The sequence below is a fragment of the Gobio gobio genome, assembly GCF_949357685.1.
Source record: "Gobio gobio genome assembly, chromosome: 23".
Lineage (NCBI taxonomy): Eukaryota > Metazoa > Chordata > Actinopteri > Cypriniformes > Gobionidae > Gobio > Gobio gobio.
In genome coordinates, this window is record NC_137119.1 from 17633309 (window position 1) to 17656420 (window position 23112).

Below are 23112 nucleotides of genomic sequence, written 5' to 3' on the forward strand. Positions count from 1 at the left end.
CCACTTTCCCTTTGATAGGGGGGATTGCTAAAGGTAAACTGACGCTGATGAAAGCCAATGTTGCATCGCCTGCGTTGGGGGAAAAAAATCTGTGCTTGAACAGGACTACAGGCGACTGTCAACCAGCACGCCCGTTCTGCGCCTGCGTGTAAGGAGATAACTGTCTATTTAAGATATATTAATCTATATTTGTCATTCAAAAAAGGAAAATGAAACTGACTGGATACAAGCCATAAACAAAGCACCGATTGCTTACCATTTTGAATATCAATCATGCTGGCATGTAAAGAACATTGCCAGGCAAATAAATACAATTTTTATTGATTGAAAACTAACTTTTGCCTTATGTTATTCTTACTGATAGCATGTTATTATAACGATGTAATTTTGTCATAATTATTTTATGGATTATCAATATATCTTTGTGCCCCCAGAGTGCTCTTGTTACTTAGTTGCACTATTACCCCCGTTCCGATACACCTGCTTCCAAGTCTTGAATGTGGCACGCCAGAGAAGATCAAATGGGATAGAAAATAGCCTATTACTTATTGATGTTGTAGAGCTGCACAATTAATCGTTAAAAGATCACAAACTTGATACACACACGTACACAGTCTTATTCTTAAGTGACAATGATTAGGCTATGCCTATTAAACCTTTGGAAAGAACGATCACAGCAGAACATTCAAATCTGCTTTCTCACTGCCGCTGAGCCAGAGAGAGCAGTTGTCTGTAGGTATGAACAGTCTTTTCACACAGTTTCATACTTTCTGTTACATAATTCAAGTGATCACAGAAGTCTAGTCAGATATAAACACTTGATGTCTATGGTAGTGATCAATATTTTATGCTTCAATTAACAATTGTATCATTACATCGTTACACTAGTAGGTGGCGACAAGTGATTGTTAAAAACATTTTTTTTATTAAGTATTATTTAAGTATTTGTCATTGAATAATCCAAGCAATTTGAAGAAGTTCAGAATTCAGAATAATTTAATATTTTTTAAATAGACTTAAACAATTAACTCTTTATCAGAACCTCTTTGTTTAGTTGTCTATTCAAAATCATGGGAGAATTGTATTCTTAATTTTAAACAAAAAAACAAACAAACATAATTTTCTGTTTTTATCCAAAGACATGCAGCTCTTATGTTTTTTGTAAAATGTAAAAATATTGCTAACATTAGTATTGGACCTTAGAGAACATTCAAAAATAAAAAAAAGCAGTTCAAGACCCTTTTAATGTTTCAAGTTGAAATGCTGGATGGCAATTTTTTTTAAATTGTCAAATTAATAGTTGGAAAGGAATTCCGAACAAAACAATGGCACGTTGTGCAACCGCTTTGTGTCATTACATCCCGTACAGGCCATGCTATCATCTGAACACCCACTCATAAATGGAGAAGTCTAGTCATTTGTAGTAAACATTTTGTCATTATAGTGGGTAACAGCTTCTGAGCATGCTATGTCCTGACACTGTAAAGCATGCACAAACACATTTGACATTTGCTTTAGTGGAACGAGACACAATCCCCTACAAACATAGACACCCACACATGCAAATATTTATCATGAATACTACAATATCAAGAGCTGTGAGGCTGAATATGATTTTTGTTTATGTAGTCTGCATGACATATCCTTAATTATTGTTACTGGCGCCTGATGTAGGTCTGAATTACTTGATTTGGCTTTAGATTTTTGACAAATATTTCATCTATCATGCCTACCGGTACATGATATCCTTAGTTTTTTTTTCTCGTCTTTTTCCAATGAACTAACTTTTTCCAGTTCCTCATAATCTGAACTGTGGATAAGCTGTTAAATCATCCTTCAGCTGCTCAGCGTGACCTCTGCCAGTGTCTGAGTAAATTTCCATTTTAAAGTCAACATGAAATCAAAATGACTTTCCTATGTGTTACTTTACTTTTTTAATTCATGTTCATGTTTTATTGATGTGTTTATAAAGTTTGGTTATCGTAATCTTTCACCAGTATGTAATAACTCATTTAACTGTCTCCTAAATTACTTTTTACTTTTTATGATGCAGTCCATTCCCATTAGATAAAATTACCTGCTGGACATTTCTTTTCCTGGTTTTGCTGCTTTTGCAGCAGAAGTATATCTATTCTCAATAAAGTGTAGCTTTAACTGTATAATCCAAGTGCCCTCATTTAAAAACAGTTTTGTGAAATAACATCAAGTATCTTTTTAAGAGGAGGAACTTAAAGGCTGGACTCTTCAAAGCAGCAGACATTAATAATTCATAAAAGTAAAACATATGGCTGTTTATGTCAAAAATCCTGCTCATTAAGCCCAAAACCTCTGTGTAGTTTCTTTCTCTGTCCCTCTCTCTCTGCTTTTTCCTTTTTTTATAGTTATTTTTCCCCATTTAAATAAAATTATGGTTGACCGCTTTTATTGTTCTGGACCTCTTTTTCCAGTCTGCTTTCCACATATCATCTGCGCTGTCATAATATCCTCCTCATTAATTCATAAACTCTCCTTCAAAGCCACACACATGCAACCAGAATCAGATGCGGTGGCTTCTATCTTGTGCATAAAGCACAATCTTCTGTACATTTGATTTGTGTATGTCTGTGTATTGTGTTTTTGTGCAAACCTTGTATGAAAGCACATGTAATTCGAAATCAGCATATAACGGCAAAACTCCAATACAACTCCAAGTGTATAAAGTATGCTTTAATCTAAAATATATATTTACATTGGAGATATATATTATTACTTTACAAATATGTAACGTCTTGGATACAGGGTATCTTTTATACACAAGATCAAGTTCACTATACACTTTCTATAAGTAGTCAATATAATAAATGATTAATGCGCCCCGACCACATGGAATCTGTGCACTGTTTTCTCATTTTCTGCACTGATTGTGGGAATTCTGTGGAATATTATTAACTCAAACTGAGTAAAGAACACTATTATTTGTTAGCGGAGACCGTTAGTAACCCAAATATTTAATAAACACACAAGGCATGTTAATGCATGTTCAGCGGAGCTTTTCATGGAATTCTTGATGCACAGATTCCATGCAAGTTTACTGATAAGCAACATGCTTGCTTTGATCTTTAGACATATAATAAAAGATCTCATTAAACATGACATAGACAATGTCATAGACAATGTCGTAGACATTTTATAGTTAATGCATTATTCTTAAGCCCTAAGTAAACACTGCATACAAGAACCAGAAAAGTCCTCTGCACAGACCTAGGACAGCTTCGTCTCCAAGCAAAAGAAAATTTATTAAATATTAGAATGCTACCGATCCACAATCCACAACGAATTTGTCCGTTGGCCAGAGGAATACTGGTCCCGCGATTGAGCCAGGTTTCTCACAAGGTTTCTGATAGAGTTTGGGTTTCTTTCCACTGTTGCCTCTGGATTGCTTAGTTGGGAACACTTAATATTCACCAATATATTTGATTTGACTGCACTGACACCTATTAGATGAGAACTGAACTGAGCTGGATGATGACATCACTCATACTGTACACACCCAGCCAGATTTTTCTAACTGCACATACTCCGTATGCTCAAGCTTGCACATACTCCTTGTATTCCTTTGCACTGATTATTTTGTCCCCAATGTGGCAACAGATAAGCACAGATAAGTGCTTGTGTGAGGGGGTTAAGAGATACAAATACAAACTTTCTAGTGTGAATGTGTCAAAGCCCTGTGTTCGTTAATAAATGGAGTATGAATTAAAAGGCTGTCCGTTCATCTGTATATACCTACGCAAGCATTCACATCAAATCTGAACTATACTTTGGACTTAATGAACATTGTACATGACTGTAATTGTCAAAGTTACTTAAACACCTTTACATTTAGATATAATATCCGGGTATATAGTTGTCAGTCCTCATAGTTATTGCCATGTCATATGGTGAATGTACTTGTGTCTTCATTTTCTGACAAAGAGTGAGTGTGAGTTTGTGTGCCTGACTTAAGGGAGATCTCGACAGTGGGCTGCTCGTTGCCATGGCGGTACCCTCTGCCTGTCTGGCCACAGCGTTTGACGAGCTTCATAACATGCATTTTAAAGGATGATCCGATAAAGACGTAGAGCACAGGATTCAGACAGCAATGCGTGAGGGCCAGACTCTCAGTAATTTGATTGGCCCGGTCCAGGTTTTTGCTCAGCTCACATTCCGTCACTAATATGTAGATCACATCCAAGGCTCTGACCAGTTTTACCAGGTTATACGGGAGCTGGGTCAATAGAAACACCCCTACTACCGCTATCAACACCCAAAACGCTCGCCATCTTCTCCCGCTGCGTACCCCCGCTGTAGCGGCCTGACTTAACACAACTCCCACCCTGCAATAGCAGAACATCATCACCAGGAAAGGCAGAAGAAAGCTCAGAGACACTTCCAGAATTTCGATTGTTGCCTTAGCTGCCTGCGCCATGCTGTGCGGGTAAACCGCACGGCAGGCATTACGGCCACTGGAGTTCGTCACTGTGTAGAACACCATATCTGGCAACCCCAGGACAATGGCGAGCCCCCAAACCACGAGGCACATGATTATCCTCTGCCTTCGGGCGTTGTTCCTGGCTTGGGAATGGGTGGCGGTGGCGGTGGAGCCTCTGGCTAGCGCACGATAGCGGTCTATGCTAATGCAGGCTAGCAGCAGCATGCTACAGCTGAAGTTGGTGGTGTAGAGGGCAGAGGTGATCTTACAGGCAGCTATACCGATCTCCCAGCCGTTCACTGCATCCGCAGCCCAGAAGGGCAGCGTGAGGAGCAGAAGGAGGTCTGCAAAGGCCAGGTTGAGGATGAAGACGTCTGTCAGGGTCCGTAAGCGCTTGTGGGAAAGGTAAACAAAAACAACCAGGGAATTTCCAGCCAGGCCCAGAATCAATGCTAGTGTGTAGACGACTGGCAAAAAAACTCCAGCAAAGGACCGGACATGTTGTTTGTCACAAATTGCGTGTAATTCATATTCAATGTCGTAGTCACTGTGGTTAGAACTGTTGTCATGGTCGTGGTAATGGTAGTCATGGTCGTTATCAAAAAGGACTTCCATCTTGTTCTAAAGAGAGAGAGGATTATTGTAAACATTGCTGATGGTGATAGATTTAATTTAGTTCTTTATTCACTCTCAGAGAAAATCATTTGGTGTAGGATTTACTTTTGAAACAATTAAACAATTTTCACTTTGTTAAAATTGCTAGTATATTTCACAAATAATCTCAAAGAAATGGCAACACATTAAATTAAACATGACATTTTGAAGTAGAAAGTCTGAAATAGTATTTTCTTATAAAATGTACTCCAATAATCTTTATTTACAACTTATTTAAAAAAACTCTTTACGATACGATACACACTTTACTGTCTGACTGAGTCTGAACTTTATATTTTTATGTATATATATATTTATAAAGAACACATACAGTGCCGTTCAAAAGTTTTGATCTGAATAATTTCTGAAGGATGTGACACTGAATACTGGAGTGATGCTGAAAATTCAGCTTTACATCACAGAAATAAATTACATTTTAAAATATATTAAAATAGAAAACAGTTATTTTTATTTTAATAATATTTCACAAATGTTTTTGTTGTTGTTTTTTTAAATAAAATAAATGTAGCCTTGGTGAGCATAAGAGACTTCTTCTAAAAACATTAAAATCTTTTGAACAGTGTACAATATACATTTAACATTACAATCTTAAAACAGTACTTCAATGTATGTTCAGTCTGGGAGTATCAGTATATATTAATTCACAAAATGGTGACACAAGAATAATAAAATGGCACCCAAAGAAACAATTACACACCTAATGTGAATTTTTTGCTCTTTATTTTGCTGCATTAGTGCTAAACAGCTTCTTTTTCTTAGAGATAGAAGTATGGAATTGCTCACGTCTGTTTGTTGCCAAACAGAACTGCTTTAAATGTAATTTAAATCACAATTAGGACTTCCAAACATAAAATAATAACTTTACTTCTTCCCTACTTTAGATGTTTTGTCCACGCTTTTAGAGTGCAAATAGGTTTTTACTACTAATTGTGTTTTTTAACCCGTAGAAAATATATTTATATATTCATAATTTTTATTGAATATATTTTCTAATATATTTTATCTGCTTTCAGTGCAGGTTATTTTTACTAATGGAACAAGTTTTGTTCAGCATTACAAATGTAAGCTTTCATTTAGCGGATTTTTGTGACAATATTCTGAATTATGGGGTTTGTACATTATCTTACAATTCAGCACCGTAAATCTCACATCTGTTTGTAATAAAGTCTGCATAATGCTGTTAGACTCTACACAGCCTAACAAATCTGATTACATTTTAGATGTTTGTGCACGCTTTATCTGTTTTTTATTTTTTTATTTTGCTTGATTTGTCAATTTAGTGTGTCATTGGTGCTTCATTCTAACTTTAGTGTTATTTTGTATGCTTGATCCACACGTGTACCTTCAATATGCACATTTTAAATGAGCGAAGTGTGCAAGACTCCAGCAACAAAAACCTTCCTGCTAATTTCTTCCATATCGTCATTCCCATTCAGTTTTCCAGAGGGTCTTAATTGAGATCATACGCAGCTCAACACAGAGACATCTACTTTTGACTGAAAACTCCCTGCACATGTGTGCAGCTTTCTTGACTGGCCAACAGCATCCGAGCAGCTTTCAGTGCTGTTCTCGATTTCAACATATACGGTAGCGTATGAAAGCATGTAAAAAGAAGCGCATGGGCAGCTTTGTGGTGCTTGAGCTTTGGATATTTTGTATGGATCGGTGGAGAGTTTATTTAACCCTGAATGCTTTGAGGTGAACGTTCTAGAAAAAAACGTACTGCCGGTCTGATTGTCGTTTGCAAAACTGTAAAGCCTTGACTTTGGCTATCTGCTCATCTGGAGTTGCACATAGCACTGAGTGTACCTGCCAATCTGCTAAACACATGCTCTTTAAATAGGGGTGCCGAGCAGAGCGGATTTTGTCTGGGTGATGAGCAAACCTGCTGTAAAATGAATATATTTACCTAGTGCAGATTGCTTTTTTGTAGTTTGTCAATTAAATTTTCTGTAAAATTCTTTGGTTACTTGAAGAGTACCATGGAAAGATAAAGTTAATATACCACACTTTGCTTTCTAAATCAATCAAAAAGTTTTAAAAAAACATCCCAGTGATTAATTATGATCCGCATGCCCCTCCAGAAAACCCGCAGCTTGGCATGATACTTTTTCTTCTTGCAGAAATGGTTTGAAATGGTGCAGAAAAGCCCCATTTTTTGTCCAAACAACATTTCTAAACATTATATAGTTCTGTACGTGAGCAGTACTGTACATGTTAAACTTCATGTCATATACAATCCAAAGCCTTTATTATACTTTGTTAGTTTTCAAATGATAAAATAAAACATTTCGTGGAATATTTCACTATAATGATGTCCTTGTGCTATTTATCTTTCATTTTGAAGGTTGACAAAAGTGTCAAGATACTTTTTCAGACACTTTGTAGAAATATGAAATGTTTGTATTGTACTTTGTATCTTTTAAACTGCAAAAGTTGAAACTTTAACGCAGGAAGTTTGTATGCTTAATAAGTCTGTGAAAAGGTGATCCACTGTACTTATTCTTTAATCCATGACTGAATTTGTATTGTCGTATTGTATTACCTCTGTCTATTATGGAGCTCAGGAGATAACACCCTTACTGTATATCCTGTCAGTTTAACACTGCACAGGTAAACCCTCATTCCATTCTGCTTTCTCACAGGCATACAGAAACAAGAGATTTCTATGAAAACACATCTTTCATAGAGTCATATTTAAAATGTATTCCTGAAGCCAAAATTATTCTGTGTCATTGTTTATTTTGGACTTTACCTTCCCTGTCATAAACCCTTTTGAGGATCGGTAAGCAGGACTTTGCCTTGCCTTTATACATGACATCAAAGAAATGAAATGCAAAAATAATTCATCACACTTTTACACACTTTTACTTTTTTAACCAACTAAAGAAATCTAAATACTGGCATTTTAAAGCATAATAATGTCCATTACCATAATACAGCATCTGTTTTCACTCTGTCGGGCATTTGTTTGCTGTATTCTTAATCCAGTGTTTACTTTGAATGGTAATTTTCGTAGCTCCCGCAGCTTTGATTGGAATTTGATTGGAATGTTGCATGTGAAATGCAGTGTGTCTTACCTCTGTTCGTAAGCGTCTGAAACGGACTCTGTCCAGGAAAGAACTGCCTTTAGTCCAGAGAAGTGAAACACTGTTGATAATTGCAGCTGGGGCAAGAGGACGGCCACGGGTGTGTTTGTGTGTGCGTCAGAGGAAGGAGAAAGAGACTTAGAGAAAATAAGGATTGCCCTCTTCCAGCAGGTTGCACAGACTTCCTCACTGTGTATTCCTTATCATCTTTAAACAGAATTCTTGAAATTCCAGTATACTGTGTTTATAATATAATAACTGTTTTTAATATATAACTGTGGTACCTTTCAAAAGGGTTATATCACTCAAATACAAGTTAATTATAAAAATATTATATTTATTTACAAGTAAAATAAATACAAGTTTACAAGCAAAAGTCACTTTTACATGGGTTTTGAACTGTGTCAGCAGTGTGTGTACATGGAACCAGCCATTTTCATTTTCTGAGCAATGTGACGTCACATTCAGGTGTTTTGTTGGATGTAAGAGTGAACATGACAGTTTTCATTTACTCCCAACATCAGAGCCACTGCAGACCTCCTAGTGAACGCTGTAACAGTATTTTATGTGTGTTGCTCATCCATCGTTGCAAAATGGCTGAAAAAACTCAACAACTAAATAAAATGTATCAAATAACCATTTCGAAACTTCCTGGTACATTCTCAAAGTTGTTGCTTCTGCCGGAGTCTCTCCTTCATTAGTGTCCGACTCCAGTTCATACATACACCGATCAGGCATAACATTATGACCATCTTCCTAATATTGTGTTGATCCTCTTTTTTGCTGCCAAAACAGTCCTGACCGGTTGAGGCATGGACTCCACTAGACCCCTGAAGGTGTGCTGTATATCTGGCACCAAGAAGTTAGCAGCAGATCCTTTAAGTCCTGTAAGTTGTAAGGTGGGGCCTCCATGGATCAGACTTGTTTGTTCAGCACATCCCACAGATGCTTGATTGGATTGAGATCTGGGGAATTGGGAGGCCAAGTCAACACCATTTTTGCTTTGTGGCAGGGCGCATTATCCTGCTGAAAGAGGCCACAGCCACCAGGGAATACCGTTTCCATGAAAGGGTGTACATGGTCTGCAACAATGCTTAGGTAGGTGGTACGTGTCAAAGTAACATCCACGCGCATGGCAGGACCCAAGGCTTTCCAGCAGAACATTGCCCAAAGCAAAGGGTCCACCCTATGCTGGAAATGGGGCGGGGAGCAGCAGCTCATTTTTCTCGCACCCAAAAATTGCCATTTTTAACATGGTATAATAAATTATCTGCAGGGTATTTTGAGCTGAAACTTCACAGACACTTTCTGGGGACACCTGAGGCTAATATAACATCTTATTATATCTTGTACAAAAGGGGGCATAATAGGTCCCCTTTAAGTAAACTTTAATTGTTATATATTTAAGTGGATTCAACGCAAAGAAGAGTTGTTATCCCTGAATTAAGCATATAATCTGACTTTGAGATCAGAATGTTCTGTGAATCTGTGCAAAATACGTATAAACAAGTTTCATACTTTTTTAAAATGTAATTTAAGATGTAAATACAACATGCATTTTTAAGACTCAACTGCAGTATCCAACTGTAACATGAGACAGACAAAGTGAGATTTACTGATTGAGGTTTTGGGCGGTCTATTCTAGGTCATGGTCTAGTCTAGTGGGACATCAGCTTTAAATAACAGAGGTAAATATACAACATTCTGTACAAACAGAAATGGGCAGGGGCAGGGCACATATGGTATAAAACATGACAAGAATGAGGAGAACGTACCAATGAACATACAAACATACAAAGTGTGTGTGTACTGTAACTACACACTTTGTAACTACACTTATTGTAAACTAGCCCAAAAAATATTTTATTCATGAATCATTCATTCAATTGTGAATGTTCCCAGAGGTCCCCAAAGGGAGGTTTTTGGATCAACTGGGGAAGTATGGTGATATCTTTAAGTTAATTCACCTAAAGTTACTGTAGCCTATTACATTATTTTAAAGAAATTAAATTAAATTAAATTAAAGTATTCAGAATGGAAAAGAAATGCATATATAGTTTAACACCACATTATGATGTAACCATGGGAAATTAAACCACGAGAACCCACAAACTTCCACAAGGTAAAATTTGTACACACTGACTCATGCGCTTTAATAAGAGCAAGACGTTGAATCCACAATTCCACACATAACAGAGGCACACCTTAGATTCTGATACACACACAACACACCCTTGAAACAAACACTCAAGGTTCACAATTTCTGGAAAGACTTGTGTTTTTCCTAATGAAGACTTAGTCACTAGCCTGCATGTGTGTGGGTGTGTATGCATAATGCTGGCAGGCCCCTACTTTAGTAATTCTTCTGATGAAAACACAGGTTGTGTTTCTCAGGGTGTGATATAACAGACTTGTCCTTTCATGTCTGCAGGTTGTCCCCGTACAAGCAGCCAAACACGCGACCGTTAGCTACATGGTGCATTCCATAAAGAACAGACACCATCAAACAAACAAATCACGCTGGGCCTGCGGAATGCCGTGCTGCCTCAAATAAAAGGATTAAGTACAGATGAGCTACTGCGAGGAATTACACCAATCAGACGAGACCCTCCATTAAATAGTTTCACACTTCACAGTTAATATCCTCAATGAACATGCCATTCTTTAGAAAAATAATCACAGCAGCTACTTTCCTAAACAAACACACTAAATGACTGCATTCGGAAAAGAGCAGTTACGAGACTGTAAAGTTAATTACGCACACTGATTTATTGCACCAATGCATATAACTAGTTTGGGGAAATGTGCTAGTTGGGAAAAATACCCCTAATTTATGTTCCTCTGTCCTAATAGCTTATCTAGATTGGGGCAGCACAAGTATTTAGTTTACTGTACATACTGTACAAATGCTTCCGTGATTGACCCGGTAACTTCAGAAGATACCTTTTATTATGGATGCACAAATATGTGCCGGTTACCATTATAACCCTAGACTGCATGCATGTACTGTACTTATCACCAAAACTTTGTTTGGTCTTGTCTTAGGCCATGTATTTGATGAATTTAGAATGTGTACTGCAAGAATTTAATTCAAGACCATCATTTTTTTCTCACCAAAAATAAATTGTCAAAACAAGTTACATTTGCTTGACAAGCAAATTGCATGAGAATATTATAACTTATTTTCAGAAAATATATCTTGAATGAAGTTTATTTTTGTTATCTCATTGTTGCATTTTTTTAGTAATCTGACATCATCTAGTGAGGTTCAAAACAAACTTTAAAAAAAAAAAAGAGTTTTTAAGGGTGGGGGTGCCACTTTTACTGGAAAAAGGAGTAAAGTTCTTTGCCGTTTGAAATTTTTTTTATTTTTATTTTATTATCTTGTAAATAGACATGCAGGTATGACCATTTGTGCCAATGTGGGACGATTTTCCCTGCAGGCTCCTATCACACTCACCTATTATACAATCAATTAACTGAGCCTTTCTTCTTTTGATTAGGGCAATATCATGTAGATCTGCTATCCTTATGTCCTTTGTCAGAAAACTGGACAATAAACAAGAAAAGAATGTTCATGGGACACATCCATCTGTCCCTTGGATCACAGATTGGCCCCAGGCCTGTGTGCTTCACTTTGCTGTGAATTATAGCAGCTTTGAGTCATGATGTACATCAGGGCAGTCTGTGAATGATTTTCATTATAAGGGCTTTGAGGGTTGTAGTGTAGTGTGTGTGTGTAAGTGTGTAAGTGCATGCACATGCTAGCAACTGCAGTTCATGTACAACAGAAACTAGTGTTACAGTCTGAAGTGCATGTGCAACATGCATGTCAGTGTGAGAAAGAGCTCCCTCTAGAGACACTGACACAGCAGACCACTTTGACATCTGTGTATTGTGCTTAACATCTCGGCCACCACCTAAAACCTTATCGGTCTCTTCCAAATTCAGACAGGGGCGCCCCGAAGTTAGAGAAACAGGCAGTAAGGGATTAAGTTCTTAGTTAAACAAAAATAAGTAGATATATGGTTGTTTGTCAGTATGTATGTGTAAATATGTATATATGTATGAATGAATATATATATATATATATATTATATAATATATATATATATAATATATATATATATATATATATATATATATATATATATATATATATATATATATATATATATATAATATATATATATATACAGTGGGGAGAAGCATTTGATACACTGCCGACTTTGCAGGTTTTCCTACTAAAACGGGGCACAACCTAACGCGGGGTTAGTTGTAACACGCATGTTTTAACTCTTTCCACACATGCCAGAATGACGAAACTTAGTGTATTTACTATTTGCCATATCAACATTATTTAGAGAAAAAATAGTGCCAAAATTAAAAAATCTCTGGTAGATATTACTGTATGTAATGTATTTTAGCATAGCAAAAGTAAATTTCTTACTTAAGTTTAGTTTTCATCTCTTTGTGTTTATTTAAAATAAGACAAATCCGATAATATCTTAATCTTATATCTGTTATTTAACGGTTGAGATTGATCTTTATTGATGATCTTACCAGCAGAAGACACGAGCCGCGATTTAAATCCCAGTTGCGCAGATGGGGTGCGTTGTAACACTGTGTTACAATGAGCCCCTATTAGAAATATGCCATTTTATTCTATAATTTTATTAATTCTTTTGAGAAACCATGAGAAAAGGGTGAATAATGTCTGAGAGTTAATGTTCAGAAATGATGAATTATTATTATGTTTTGAACTATGCTGTATAGCTGTATTTAGCAATGTGTTTGTAGTCAAACTCAAAAATGCTTTTTTTAATGATTAAAAAATGCCATTATTTTATTTTAAAAAGTTAATAATTGTATTTTGTTGACAAAATATTTTAGTTTGTCTTGTATATTTTTTTGATTATATCAGGTAACATTTTAAGCTGTCAGTTGGTCATGTTACATTGTGCCCCACCACGTTACAATGTACCCCACCTATGGGGCATGTTGTCACATTTCACTTAAGAAAAAAAAGTATACAAGAAAAAAGTATACACTGTATTAATGAAACAAAACCACATAATTGTACTAGACATGTGTGCAATTAATGTGGGAAAAAATAAATACTCTGAACCCCAAGTGGATTTACAAAAACTGAGAAAGTCAAAAAGCGTTAGGTTGTGCCCCGCTCTCCCCTACACTTCAAATGTGAGAGACGGAATCTAAAACAAAAATCCAGAAAATCACATTGTATGATTTTTAAATAATTAATTTGCATTTGATTGCATGACATAAGTATTTGAACACCTACCAACCAGTAAAGGCTGATTTATACTTCTGCGTCTGACCTACGCCGTATCCTCTACGCCGCTAGTTACGCATTGGTTTTCATTTATACTTCTGCGTTTTTGTCCGTGTCAATGTGCAATTACACATGCAGACCGCTAGGAGGCAGTGTCCACGGGCATGTTGATGGTAACCCACAGTATCAATGCAAAAGCTGAAGAAGAAGCGGCTTGTTTACATTGTCATTGCATGCGCCTCAATCAGCTCCCTGGTTCAGTAGTCGGGGGACTGATCAGGACATAAGTCAATGGGCTGACTCCCTGATCAGTGCCCTGACTACTGAACTAGGAAGCTGATTGAGACGCACCCGAAGTATCAGCAGCAGTGATGGCGGCAGATAGCGTCTTTTCTTGCGGCTTGAGTTGTTGTATGTAATACAAATTAAGCATCTCTAGTAGAGTTACATATTAGTAGAGTTACATAAGAGACGATCTGGCGCTGGCGTGCGTTTGTGAAATCATGCAGAGTGCTTGTGGCCGCTGTTTTCAGTATCGGTAGCTCGTGCACAGGCTATAGCGCTTCAATCGATTGCTATTGCGGAGACTTTATTCGTTCCGTTGAAATCACAAAACAAAATGCACCCATTGTGATGTGTCCTTGTTCTTGATATACAATCACTGATTAACATCTTTGGTTTTAATGAGAAAATAAATAAACTATACACAACTATACGCTATGTTTTTATTCACTAATATAAAGAATCTCTGCACTACAAAATATTGTGTTATATTGCAGATGTAAGGATTAAACTATCATCCCATTTCTGGACACACACTCCTATAGCAGATTTTTTTATTTATTTTTTGACCTGAGGGAGGGTTCTGGCAGACCAATCACAGTGCTTGCGGTCCGCGTAGAATTGACACGTTGTTAAATTTTTGGAGAGGTGCGCTTCAGGGTATAGAATTGACGCGTTGTTACATTTTTGGAGAGGTGCGCTTCAGGGTATGTCGTAGGGTACATGCGCATCACACAGCCTACGGCGTAGCTACGGTGTACACTCGACGCAGAAGTATAAATTGGCCTTAAGAATTCCGGCTCTCACAGACCTGTTAGTTTTTTCTTCAAGAAGCCCTCCTGTTCTCCACTCATTACCTGTATTAACTGCACCTGTTTGAACTCATTACCTGTATAAAAGACACCTGTTCACACACTCAATCAAACAGACTCCAACCTCTCCACAATGGCCAAGACCAAAGAGCTGTGTAAGGACATCAGAGATAAAATTGTAGACCTGCACAAGGCTGGGATGGGCTACAGGACAATAGGCAATGATCATTAGGAAGGTGAGGGATCAGCCTAGAACTACACGGCAGGACCTGGTCAATGAACTGAAGAGAGCACAGTCTTAAAGAAAACAATTAGTAACACACTACGCCGTCATGGATTAAAATCCTGCAGCGCACGCAAGGTCCCTCCCTGCTCAAGCCAGTGCATGTCCAGGCCTATCTGAAGTTTGCCAATGACCATCTGGATGATACAGAGCAGGAATGGGAGAAGTTCATGTGGTCTGATGAGGCAAAAATAGAGCTTTTTGGTCTAAACTCCACTCACTGTGTTTGGAGGAAGAAGAAGGATAAGTACAACCCCAAGAACACCATCCCAACCGTGAAGCATGGTTGTGGAAACATCATTCTTTGGGGATGCTTTTCTGCAAAGGGGACAGGACGACTGCACCGTATTGAGGGGAGGATGGATGGGGCCATGTATTGCAAGATCTTGACCAATAATCTCCTTCCCTCAGTAAGGGCATTGAAGATGGATTGTGGCTGGGTCTTACAGCATGACAACGACCGAAACACACAGCCAGGGCAACTAAGGAGTGGCTCCGTAAGAAGCATCTCAAGGTCCTGGAGTGGCCTAGCCAGTATCCAGACCTGAACCCAATAGAAAATATTTGGAGGGAGCTGAAAGTCCATATAGACCGGCGCCCTTCTCTGGTTCGGCGGAGGATTGCAACGGATTCCTGCTTCAATGTTCGCTGGTCCTGGAGATGCAGCTGCACCTGTATCCACACAATCGCGCCAAGGTGGCGTTCATCACTTCGCAGCTGTCTGGTAAAGCGCTTTGTTGGGCGGAATCCCTGTGGTCCAACGACAGTCCCGTGATCCAGACCCTCTCCGGTTTCATCACACACTTCAAGGAAGTCTTTGGAAAACCGTCTTGGGATTCGTTGATCGTTGAGCAACTCTACCACTTGAAACAAGGTTCATTGTAAATAGGGTTGGGTATCGTTTGGGTTTTTTTCGATTCCGGTGCCAAACCGATACTTTTAAAACGGTTCCGGTGCCTAAACGGTGCCTGAACCGATACTTTTTTTTTAAAAAAAGGCCACAAAACGAGGTGGATGACATTAAATGGCTTTTTATTTATTTATTTTTTATTTAAATTGAACCATTTATTAAAAGTTTAATGTATACTTAAATGTATGAATATAAATAAATACAAAACACAATTTACTTATTTACAAATTATAATTGACTTCACAGTAAAACCTAAGCCACCTAACCCAACTACAACAAGCCTAATATAACTCTTAATTACAATAATAACAGCAGTAGTCTGTATTCTTGGTATGCTACTAACCAGCTTCGAGCTTCAGCTCTTTTTTGAAATATGATCATATTCTCTGGCTAAATATTTTAGAACGCATCGTCTTAATGTTTCCATGGCGACGCGTCATGTTTCTCACATGATGACACAGCGGGCCCTATTTTAACGATCTGAAACGCAAGTGTCAAAGCGCGAAGCGCAAGTAACTTTGTGGGCGGGTCTCGGCGCTGTTGCTATTTTCCCGGCGGGATAAATGGCTCTTGCGCCCGGCGCAAATCTAAAATGGGTTGGTCTGAAGTAGCTTCATTATTCATAGGTGTGGTTTGGGCGTAACGTGAATAAACCAATCCGAGCGTCATCCAACATTCCCTTTAAAAGCAGGTGCGCAAGTTCCATTATGGATTGCTATTATTATGGCGTATTTACCAGGCGCACGCCAGGAGCGGTTCACAGCCGAGGAGACTGATGTTCTTGTAAGAGCAGTGAAAGACAGAGAAGTGAAGTTGTAATGTTGTACATTATGGTAAAGGTGATTTCACAGTCTTTTTTTTTCAGTCTTTCAGTTTTTTCAGTTTTTCAGTCGATTTTTTTTCCTGGTTCTTGACGGACAAACCAATTTGTCAGATGTCCTTATATACATATATGTCTTGCCACTTTTGGGCAAACAGGTCTTATCCTTAATTATTACAATTAGCCTGAATCATTTGTAAGCTAGATTTATGCCTATTTTTTCACATCTTCGTGGCACACCACAATGATTTCCGTCATCTCATGTGTTAATATTTTTTTAGTGTAACAATTTATGATTTGCAAAAATAACTGTTGCATCTGTGTAGATTACATGAGCAAAGTTTATGCACGTTGTGCACGCTATACATTATGGTCAAGCATGCGCCCTTAAAATAGCATAATGAACAACGCGCAACGCGCCACTGACTTTAGACTAGGTTTTTTCTGGTCAGTGGCGCAATTGTTTAATGGAACAGCAAAATAGCACCAGGGATTGTTTGCGCCGGAACACGCCTCCTTTTTTGCGCTGAGCCGCCCAGGGAGTGCAAGTTCATTCACTAGTTTAGCGACGTGCTTCTGTGGAGGGAAAAGCGCGCTTTGCGCGGGTGCAAAATAGGAATGACACATGCGTCGGTGTACAAAGTCAATTGCGCTGGGTGCAAGATAGGGCCCAGCAGCCGCAATAGCGCTGACAGCTCAGCTGTATCGGGTTTATTTCGTTTTTTCTTTTTATTCAAAATATTCACAAACTTCTTAACTGTGTCACGAACTATCTGATGTTCAAATGTGTGAGTGAATGTGTGTTAGTTGATCTATAAAGCGCAATGGGCGGCGCCATGTTAGTTTGCGCCTCAGAATCGGATCTGTCGGATTTAACTTACAACACTTGAGAGCATTCTCGTCTCACGAAATACATGAAAGTAAGTGACCAGTGAACTGGAAGAAGAACAGAGTAAACGCTATAGTTACTATATAATGTGCATGTATCTGATGTGAATAAAACATGTAACGTTAGTCAAATTATAATCGTCTGAAAGGATTGTCATAGCCGCTTTCATAGACATCAGGGTGTGTTTTTTGCTAGTAGCCTACTTATGAGCATTTAAATGTCTGAAACCTGAAATAAACATGATGTCGTTGAAAACACTGAATAGTTGTCATGAGTTGTGATGTGACCAGCGCTGAGCGTCTGTCTCTGGCTCAGCCAAAGCGCGAAAGCACGTTTGAATTTTGGCACCGAAATGAGGAACCGAAATCTGCGTTCTTATTCGGTCCGGTACATACCGGTTATATAAGTACCGGTGCCATATTGGAACCGGATTTCGGTACCCAACCCTAATTGTAAATGAGTAAGCCCTCCAGTTTCGCACCCTCGCTGCTGCCAGTGGTTGGAACTAGCAATCCCTGATACCGACCTATCGACAGGGTCTGGATCCTCGGGTGCGGCTGCATCTTGCTGCATACGAGGATATCATCGGGCTTGAACGATTCATCCAACTCTCCATCCACTTCGCCACTCGTATGTAGTTGTGTATCGAACAACACCAGGGCCAGCCGTCATTCTCTCCTTTCCTCCGCCGACCAGATGGTGTCAGCCCTCCAGAATAGGCCCACGAAGCTGTGCAACTGGAGAATTCCCGACTGACAGCGGCTGAGTGGCAGAGGCGGCTGACCCAGAATCTCTGTCTGTACTGTGGCCTTCCTGGGCATTACATCTCCGAATGCCCAGTCCGTCCTCCACGTCCCATGGTGAGTGCTATCATTCCTTCCCTCAATAAGATGAAACCACTCACCACTACTGTAATCCTTACTGCTGCCGGTATCTCCCTTCCAGTTACTGCCCTTCTCGACTCTGGGTCAGCCGGCAACTTCATCTCGGGCACCCTCTGCCGCCAGCTCAAGCTCTGCACGACTGCTACTCCGACCATCTACCAGATCCAATCGATAACCGGGAAACCCCTCAGTCTGAGGCAGGTCAGTCACTCCGTGGGCCCTATCAGAGTGCAAGTGGGAATCCTCCAAAAGAAGAGTCTACATCTGCTGGTTCTGGAGGAATCCACCGCTGACATCATCTTAGGGCGCCCATGGTTAGAGCAGCATAACCCAGTCATCTCCTGGAAGACAGGAGAGGTTCTGAAGTGGGGCGACAGCTGTTTCCCGGACTGTTTCCCATCTCCACCGGTACGTCCCTCTCCTCGTCCCCAAGATCTCCCTGTCTATGCCACGTCCATCGAGAGTCCAGTAGAGAGACGTTCGGTGGATGTTCCCTCCTGCTACGCCCCCTTCAGCAACGTCTTCTGTTTCCAAAGGGCTTCCAAGCTGCCTTCTCATCGGCCATGGGACTGTGCCATCGATCTGCTGCCAGGTGAACCAGTGCCCAGAGGAAAAATCTATCCCCTCTCACTCCCGGAGGAGAAGGCCATGTAGGACTACATCAAGGAGGCGCTGGAGCAAGGTTACATCCGTCCATCTACTTCCCCTGCTGCTTCGAGCTTTTTCTTCGTGGCAAAGAAGGACGGAGGCTTGCGGCCCTGAATAGACTACAGAGCACTCAACAACATCACCGTCAAGTTCAGGTACCCCCTTCCTCTCGTCCTAACTACCCTGGAACATCTCCGTGGTGCTACTGTGCGCGTACAACCTCATCCGAATAAGTGAGGGGGATGAGTGGAAGACCGCCTTTGTCACGCCCACCGGCCACTACGAATACCTGGTCATGCCCTATGGACTCGCCAACGCCCCCTCCGTTTTCCAGGATTTTATCCATGAGGTGCTCCGGGAGTGTCTCCACAAGTTCGTGCTGGTCTACATCGACGACATCCTGATCTACTCCCGGAGCCTGGCCGAACATTGCCACCACGTAGTGGAGGTCCTCCAACACCTGAGGACCTTCCAGCTCTTCCTCAAAGCCGAGAAATGCTCATTCCATCAGCCCTCAGTGCAGTTTCTCGGCTACAACATCGACCGCAGTGGCATCCGGATGGAAGGTGAGGGGAAGGGGGAAGCCATCCGGTCCTGGCCAACCCCCACCAGAGTCAAAGAACTCCAGAGATTCCTCTGCTTTGCCAACTTCTATAGTTGTTTCATCCACCTCTACAGTTCCATCGCCAGTCCACTCACCAGTCTCCTCCGTAACAAGCCCAAGTCTCTGTCCTGGACACCATCTGCCACAGAAGCCTTCCAGACCCTCAAGACCGCCTTCACTACCGCTCCCCTCCTCGTCCACCCCGATCCTGAACTGCCCTTTGTCGTGGGAGCGGCCCTTTCTCAGCAGCAGGGGAACCCCAGTCGTCTCCACCCATGTGCCTTCTTCTCCCGCAAGCTCAACCCGGCGGAGGTGAACTACGACATTGGGAACCGCAAACTCCTCGCCATCAAACTCGTGGAGGCACTGGCTAGAGGGCGCTAAACACCCCTTCCTAGTACTCACCTATCACAAGAACCTGGGTTACCTCCGAGAGGCCAAGTGTCTAAACCCACGCCAAGCTAGGTGGGCTTCACACGATTTCACTTCAACATCTCCTATTGTCCTGGCGCCAAGAACATCAAGGCGGATGCCCTTTCCCGTATCCACAGCCCCAAAGAGAAGTCCGAGGAGACAGAGCCCATCATCCCAACCCAGCTATTCGTTGGTCACATCACCTGGTCTGAAGAGACCCTGCCCTCTGCCAATGCCTCCACCAACGTGCCGCCGGGTTGTCCTCCAGGCTTGCAGTTCATCACTCGACCACGATGCACTCCTCCCCCACGTCACTGGGCACTGGTCAATGAAACCCTCTCACTGCTACGTCAACGCTTCTGGTGGCCCCAGATGTCATCAGATGTCAGAAGGTATGTGCAGGGATGTAGGGAATGTGCCATGTCCAAGAGTCTACGTCATCTACCTGCTGGAAAACTCCATCCTCTGCCCGTTCCCAACCGCCCTTGGTCACACCTAGGAGTGGATTTCCTCACCAATCTCCCAGTCTCTGAGAACTGTACCTGTGTCCTCGTTGTGGTAGACTGTTTCTCCAAGTCCTGCCACCTTCTCCCACTATGAGGATTACCCACTGCCCGGGAAACTGCTGAGTTAATGTTCAATCACATCTTCCGCTACTATGGTATCCCCGAATACATAGTATCGGACAGGGGTCTCCAGTTCATATCCAAGGTATGGAAAGCCTTTTTCTCCCTCCTAGGTGTGACCGTCAGCCTCTCGTCTGGATACCATCCCCAAACGAACGGGCAGATCCAGGAGATTGGCCGTTTCCTCTGTACCTTCTGTCATGGCCACCAGGACTCCTGGAACCAGTTCCTAGGATGGGCCGAGTACGCACAGAACTCACTCCGTCAGCCTACCACCGGCCTCATCCCGTTCCAGTGCATACTCTGCTATCAACCTCCCCTCTTTCCGTGGTCAGGGGAGCCCTCCGATGTCCCTGCAGTCGATTACTGGTTCTGGGAGAGTGAGAGGGTCTGGGACTCGGCTCATCATCAACTTCAGCGGGCACTTCGCAGACGCAGGATGACAGCTGACCTTCACCGCTCGGAGGCTCCCACGTTCCAGGTTGGGCAGAAGGCTCTCAGCCCGGGACATCAGACTGCGTCTGCAGTGCAAGAAGTTGAGTCCCAGATTCGTTGGCCCCTTCACCATCCTGCAGCAGATCAACCTTGTCACGTACAAACTCCAACTCCCACCTCAGTACCGGATTTACCCCACTTTCCTTGTGTCACTTCTGAAACCACATCACCCCTCTCCTTCTGTTTCCCCAGAGCCTGGCGTTACCCCGGAGCCCCCTCCTCCGCTTCTCCTAGAAGACGGTGCAGCATACCAAGTCCAGGAGATCTTGGACTCCCGGCGTCGTGGTGGTCAACTCCAGTATCTCATCGACTGGGAGGGGTACGGCCCAGAGGAGCGATCATGGGTACCCAGACATGACATCCTAGATCCAAACCTACTTGAGACCTTCCACTCTTCTCATCCAGACAGACCGGCGCCTCGGGGTAGAGGTCGACCACCACGGCGTTGGGGTCCTTGGCCCTCAGGCGATGGCCGTGGATGGGGGGGGGGGGGGTAGTAATGTCACAAGCATGCCAGGCTCCACCCTCTCCCAGACACAACGATCTCAGTTACCAGAGTGCTGATCACACGCACCTGCACTTCATTATCACTGCAATCACCACCTGCACTTAAACCCCACGCAGTCACTCAGTCACTGTCCGGTCTCGTTTGCACACGCTCACGCTTATACTTCCTTCTACGGGCTCACCTGTGTTTACCTACCTGATCTCACAGTCTCCTGAGTGTCTCCTCGTCCTGTCTCCTGGCTCCTTGTCTCCATCGCTCCATCATCCTGCTCTCCTTGTCACCTGCAACCAGACGTACAGTATCACCATTGTCATTACCATCCCGCTAGATTACTCTTCTGTTACTCACCTCATCTGCTCACATCCTGGTTCTTTTAATAAACTCTGTTTAGCCCTGTCATCAGTTCTCCGTGTCACCTCTGTATTGTAACAGTATGTGTGTGTGTGTGTGTGTGTGTGTGTGTGTGTGTGTGTGTGTGTGTGTGTGTGTGTGTGTGTGTGTGTGTGTGTGTGTGTGTGTGTGTGTGTGTGTGTGTGTGTGTGTGTGTGTGTGTGTGTGTGTGTGTGTGTGTGTGTGTGTGTGTGTGTGTGTGTGTGTGTGTGTGTGTATATATATATGTATATATTTTATTTTATTCTCTTATGAATATTTTAATTCCATTTCTCTGTAAAGCACTTTGAATTGCCACTGTGTATGAAATGTGCTATATAAATTACAACAGCCTTTGTGGCAGGATCACTTCAGAAAATGTATTTAAAAATGAATCAGAATCAAACATGAAAGTCCAAACTATCAAACCAAAATGCACAAGTTAAAAAATGCTATTTTAGCCTTTCAAAAAAATTATTAATAATGCAGCAAGTTAAACTGTGTGTTGTTGTTGTTGTTGTTGTTGTTTTTTTTTTTAATTACAGGTGCTGGGAACCCAAAGTGTGAGATTGCCATAGTCATGTGCAGGAGCAAGTCACTGAACTCAAACAGCGACAGGTACTGGATCTCTGACACGCACACCAAAAAGTCCTTATTTCTATTAGCAATATAGCCAGGTTAAATGTTTGCCACTATAAAAAAAAAAATATGGTCACTTTCTGGACCTAAATTGTGTTAGGCAGGCTGGGCAAATTCCCTCACACAGATTCTTTTGAAAAAAATATATTGCTGATGTTGGCAGATCTTTTGCAAATACACACACACTCATTCTGGCATGAGATCCTGTGGTCAGCTCTTAGATCTGCTTTGCCTGCATTCTTTCACTAAGCTGACTATATAGGCTTTAATCCCATTTTACTGCAGAACATATTAAAAATGTACTAGTCTCTGATATTAATTTTAGAGTTTTGATGTTGCAAATATGAACAATAACTAGGTTGAAGCATGACTTAATGCAGAAGTAATTTTCTCTTATATAATTTCTCTTATATTTTCTC

The 23112-nt window shown here is 41.1% G+C and overlaps 2 protein-coding genes across 4 annotated transcripts in view; one reads left to right on the top strand and one right to left on the bottom strand.

Moving 5' to 3' along the window:
* The window catches only part of acad11 (acyl-CoA dehydrogenase family, member 11), a 128261-nt gene that overhangs the window by 80606 nt on the left and 24543 nt on the right, over positions 1-23112 (top strand). For all 3 annotated transcript variants that reach the window (XM_079806171.1, XM_079806172.1, XM_079806173.1), the window contains one exon: positions 22600-22672. In XM_079806171.1, coding sequence (XP_079662297.1) covers positions 22600-22672 — 73 coding nt within the window. The remainder of the gene's footprint in view (positions 1-22599; positions 22673-23112) is intronic.
* Positions 1958-8310, bottom strand: ackr4b (atypical chemokine receptor 4b). Its single transcript, XM_079806174.1, has 2 exons — positions 8206-8310; positions 1958-5071 (listed from the first exon to the last, which is right to left on the bottom strand). The coding sequence occupies exon 2, from the start codon at positions 5063-5065 to the stop codon at positions 3914-3916; it is 1152 nt and encodes a 383-aa protein (XP_079662300.1). The 5' UTR covers positions 5066-5071; positions 8206-8310; the 3' UTR covers positions 1958-3913.

Excerpts from the sequence above, each read along its gene's own strand:
- ackr4b (XM_079806174.1), bottom strand. The coding sequence starts at position 5,065 with ATGGAAGTCCTTTTTGATAACGACCATGACTACCATTACCACGACCAT.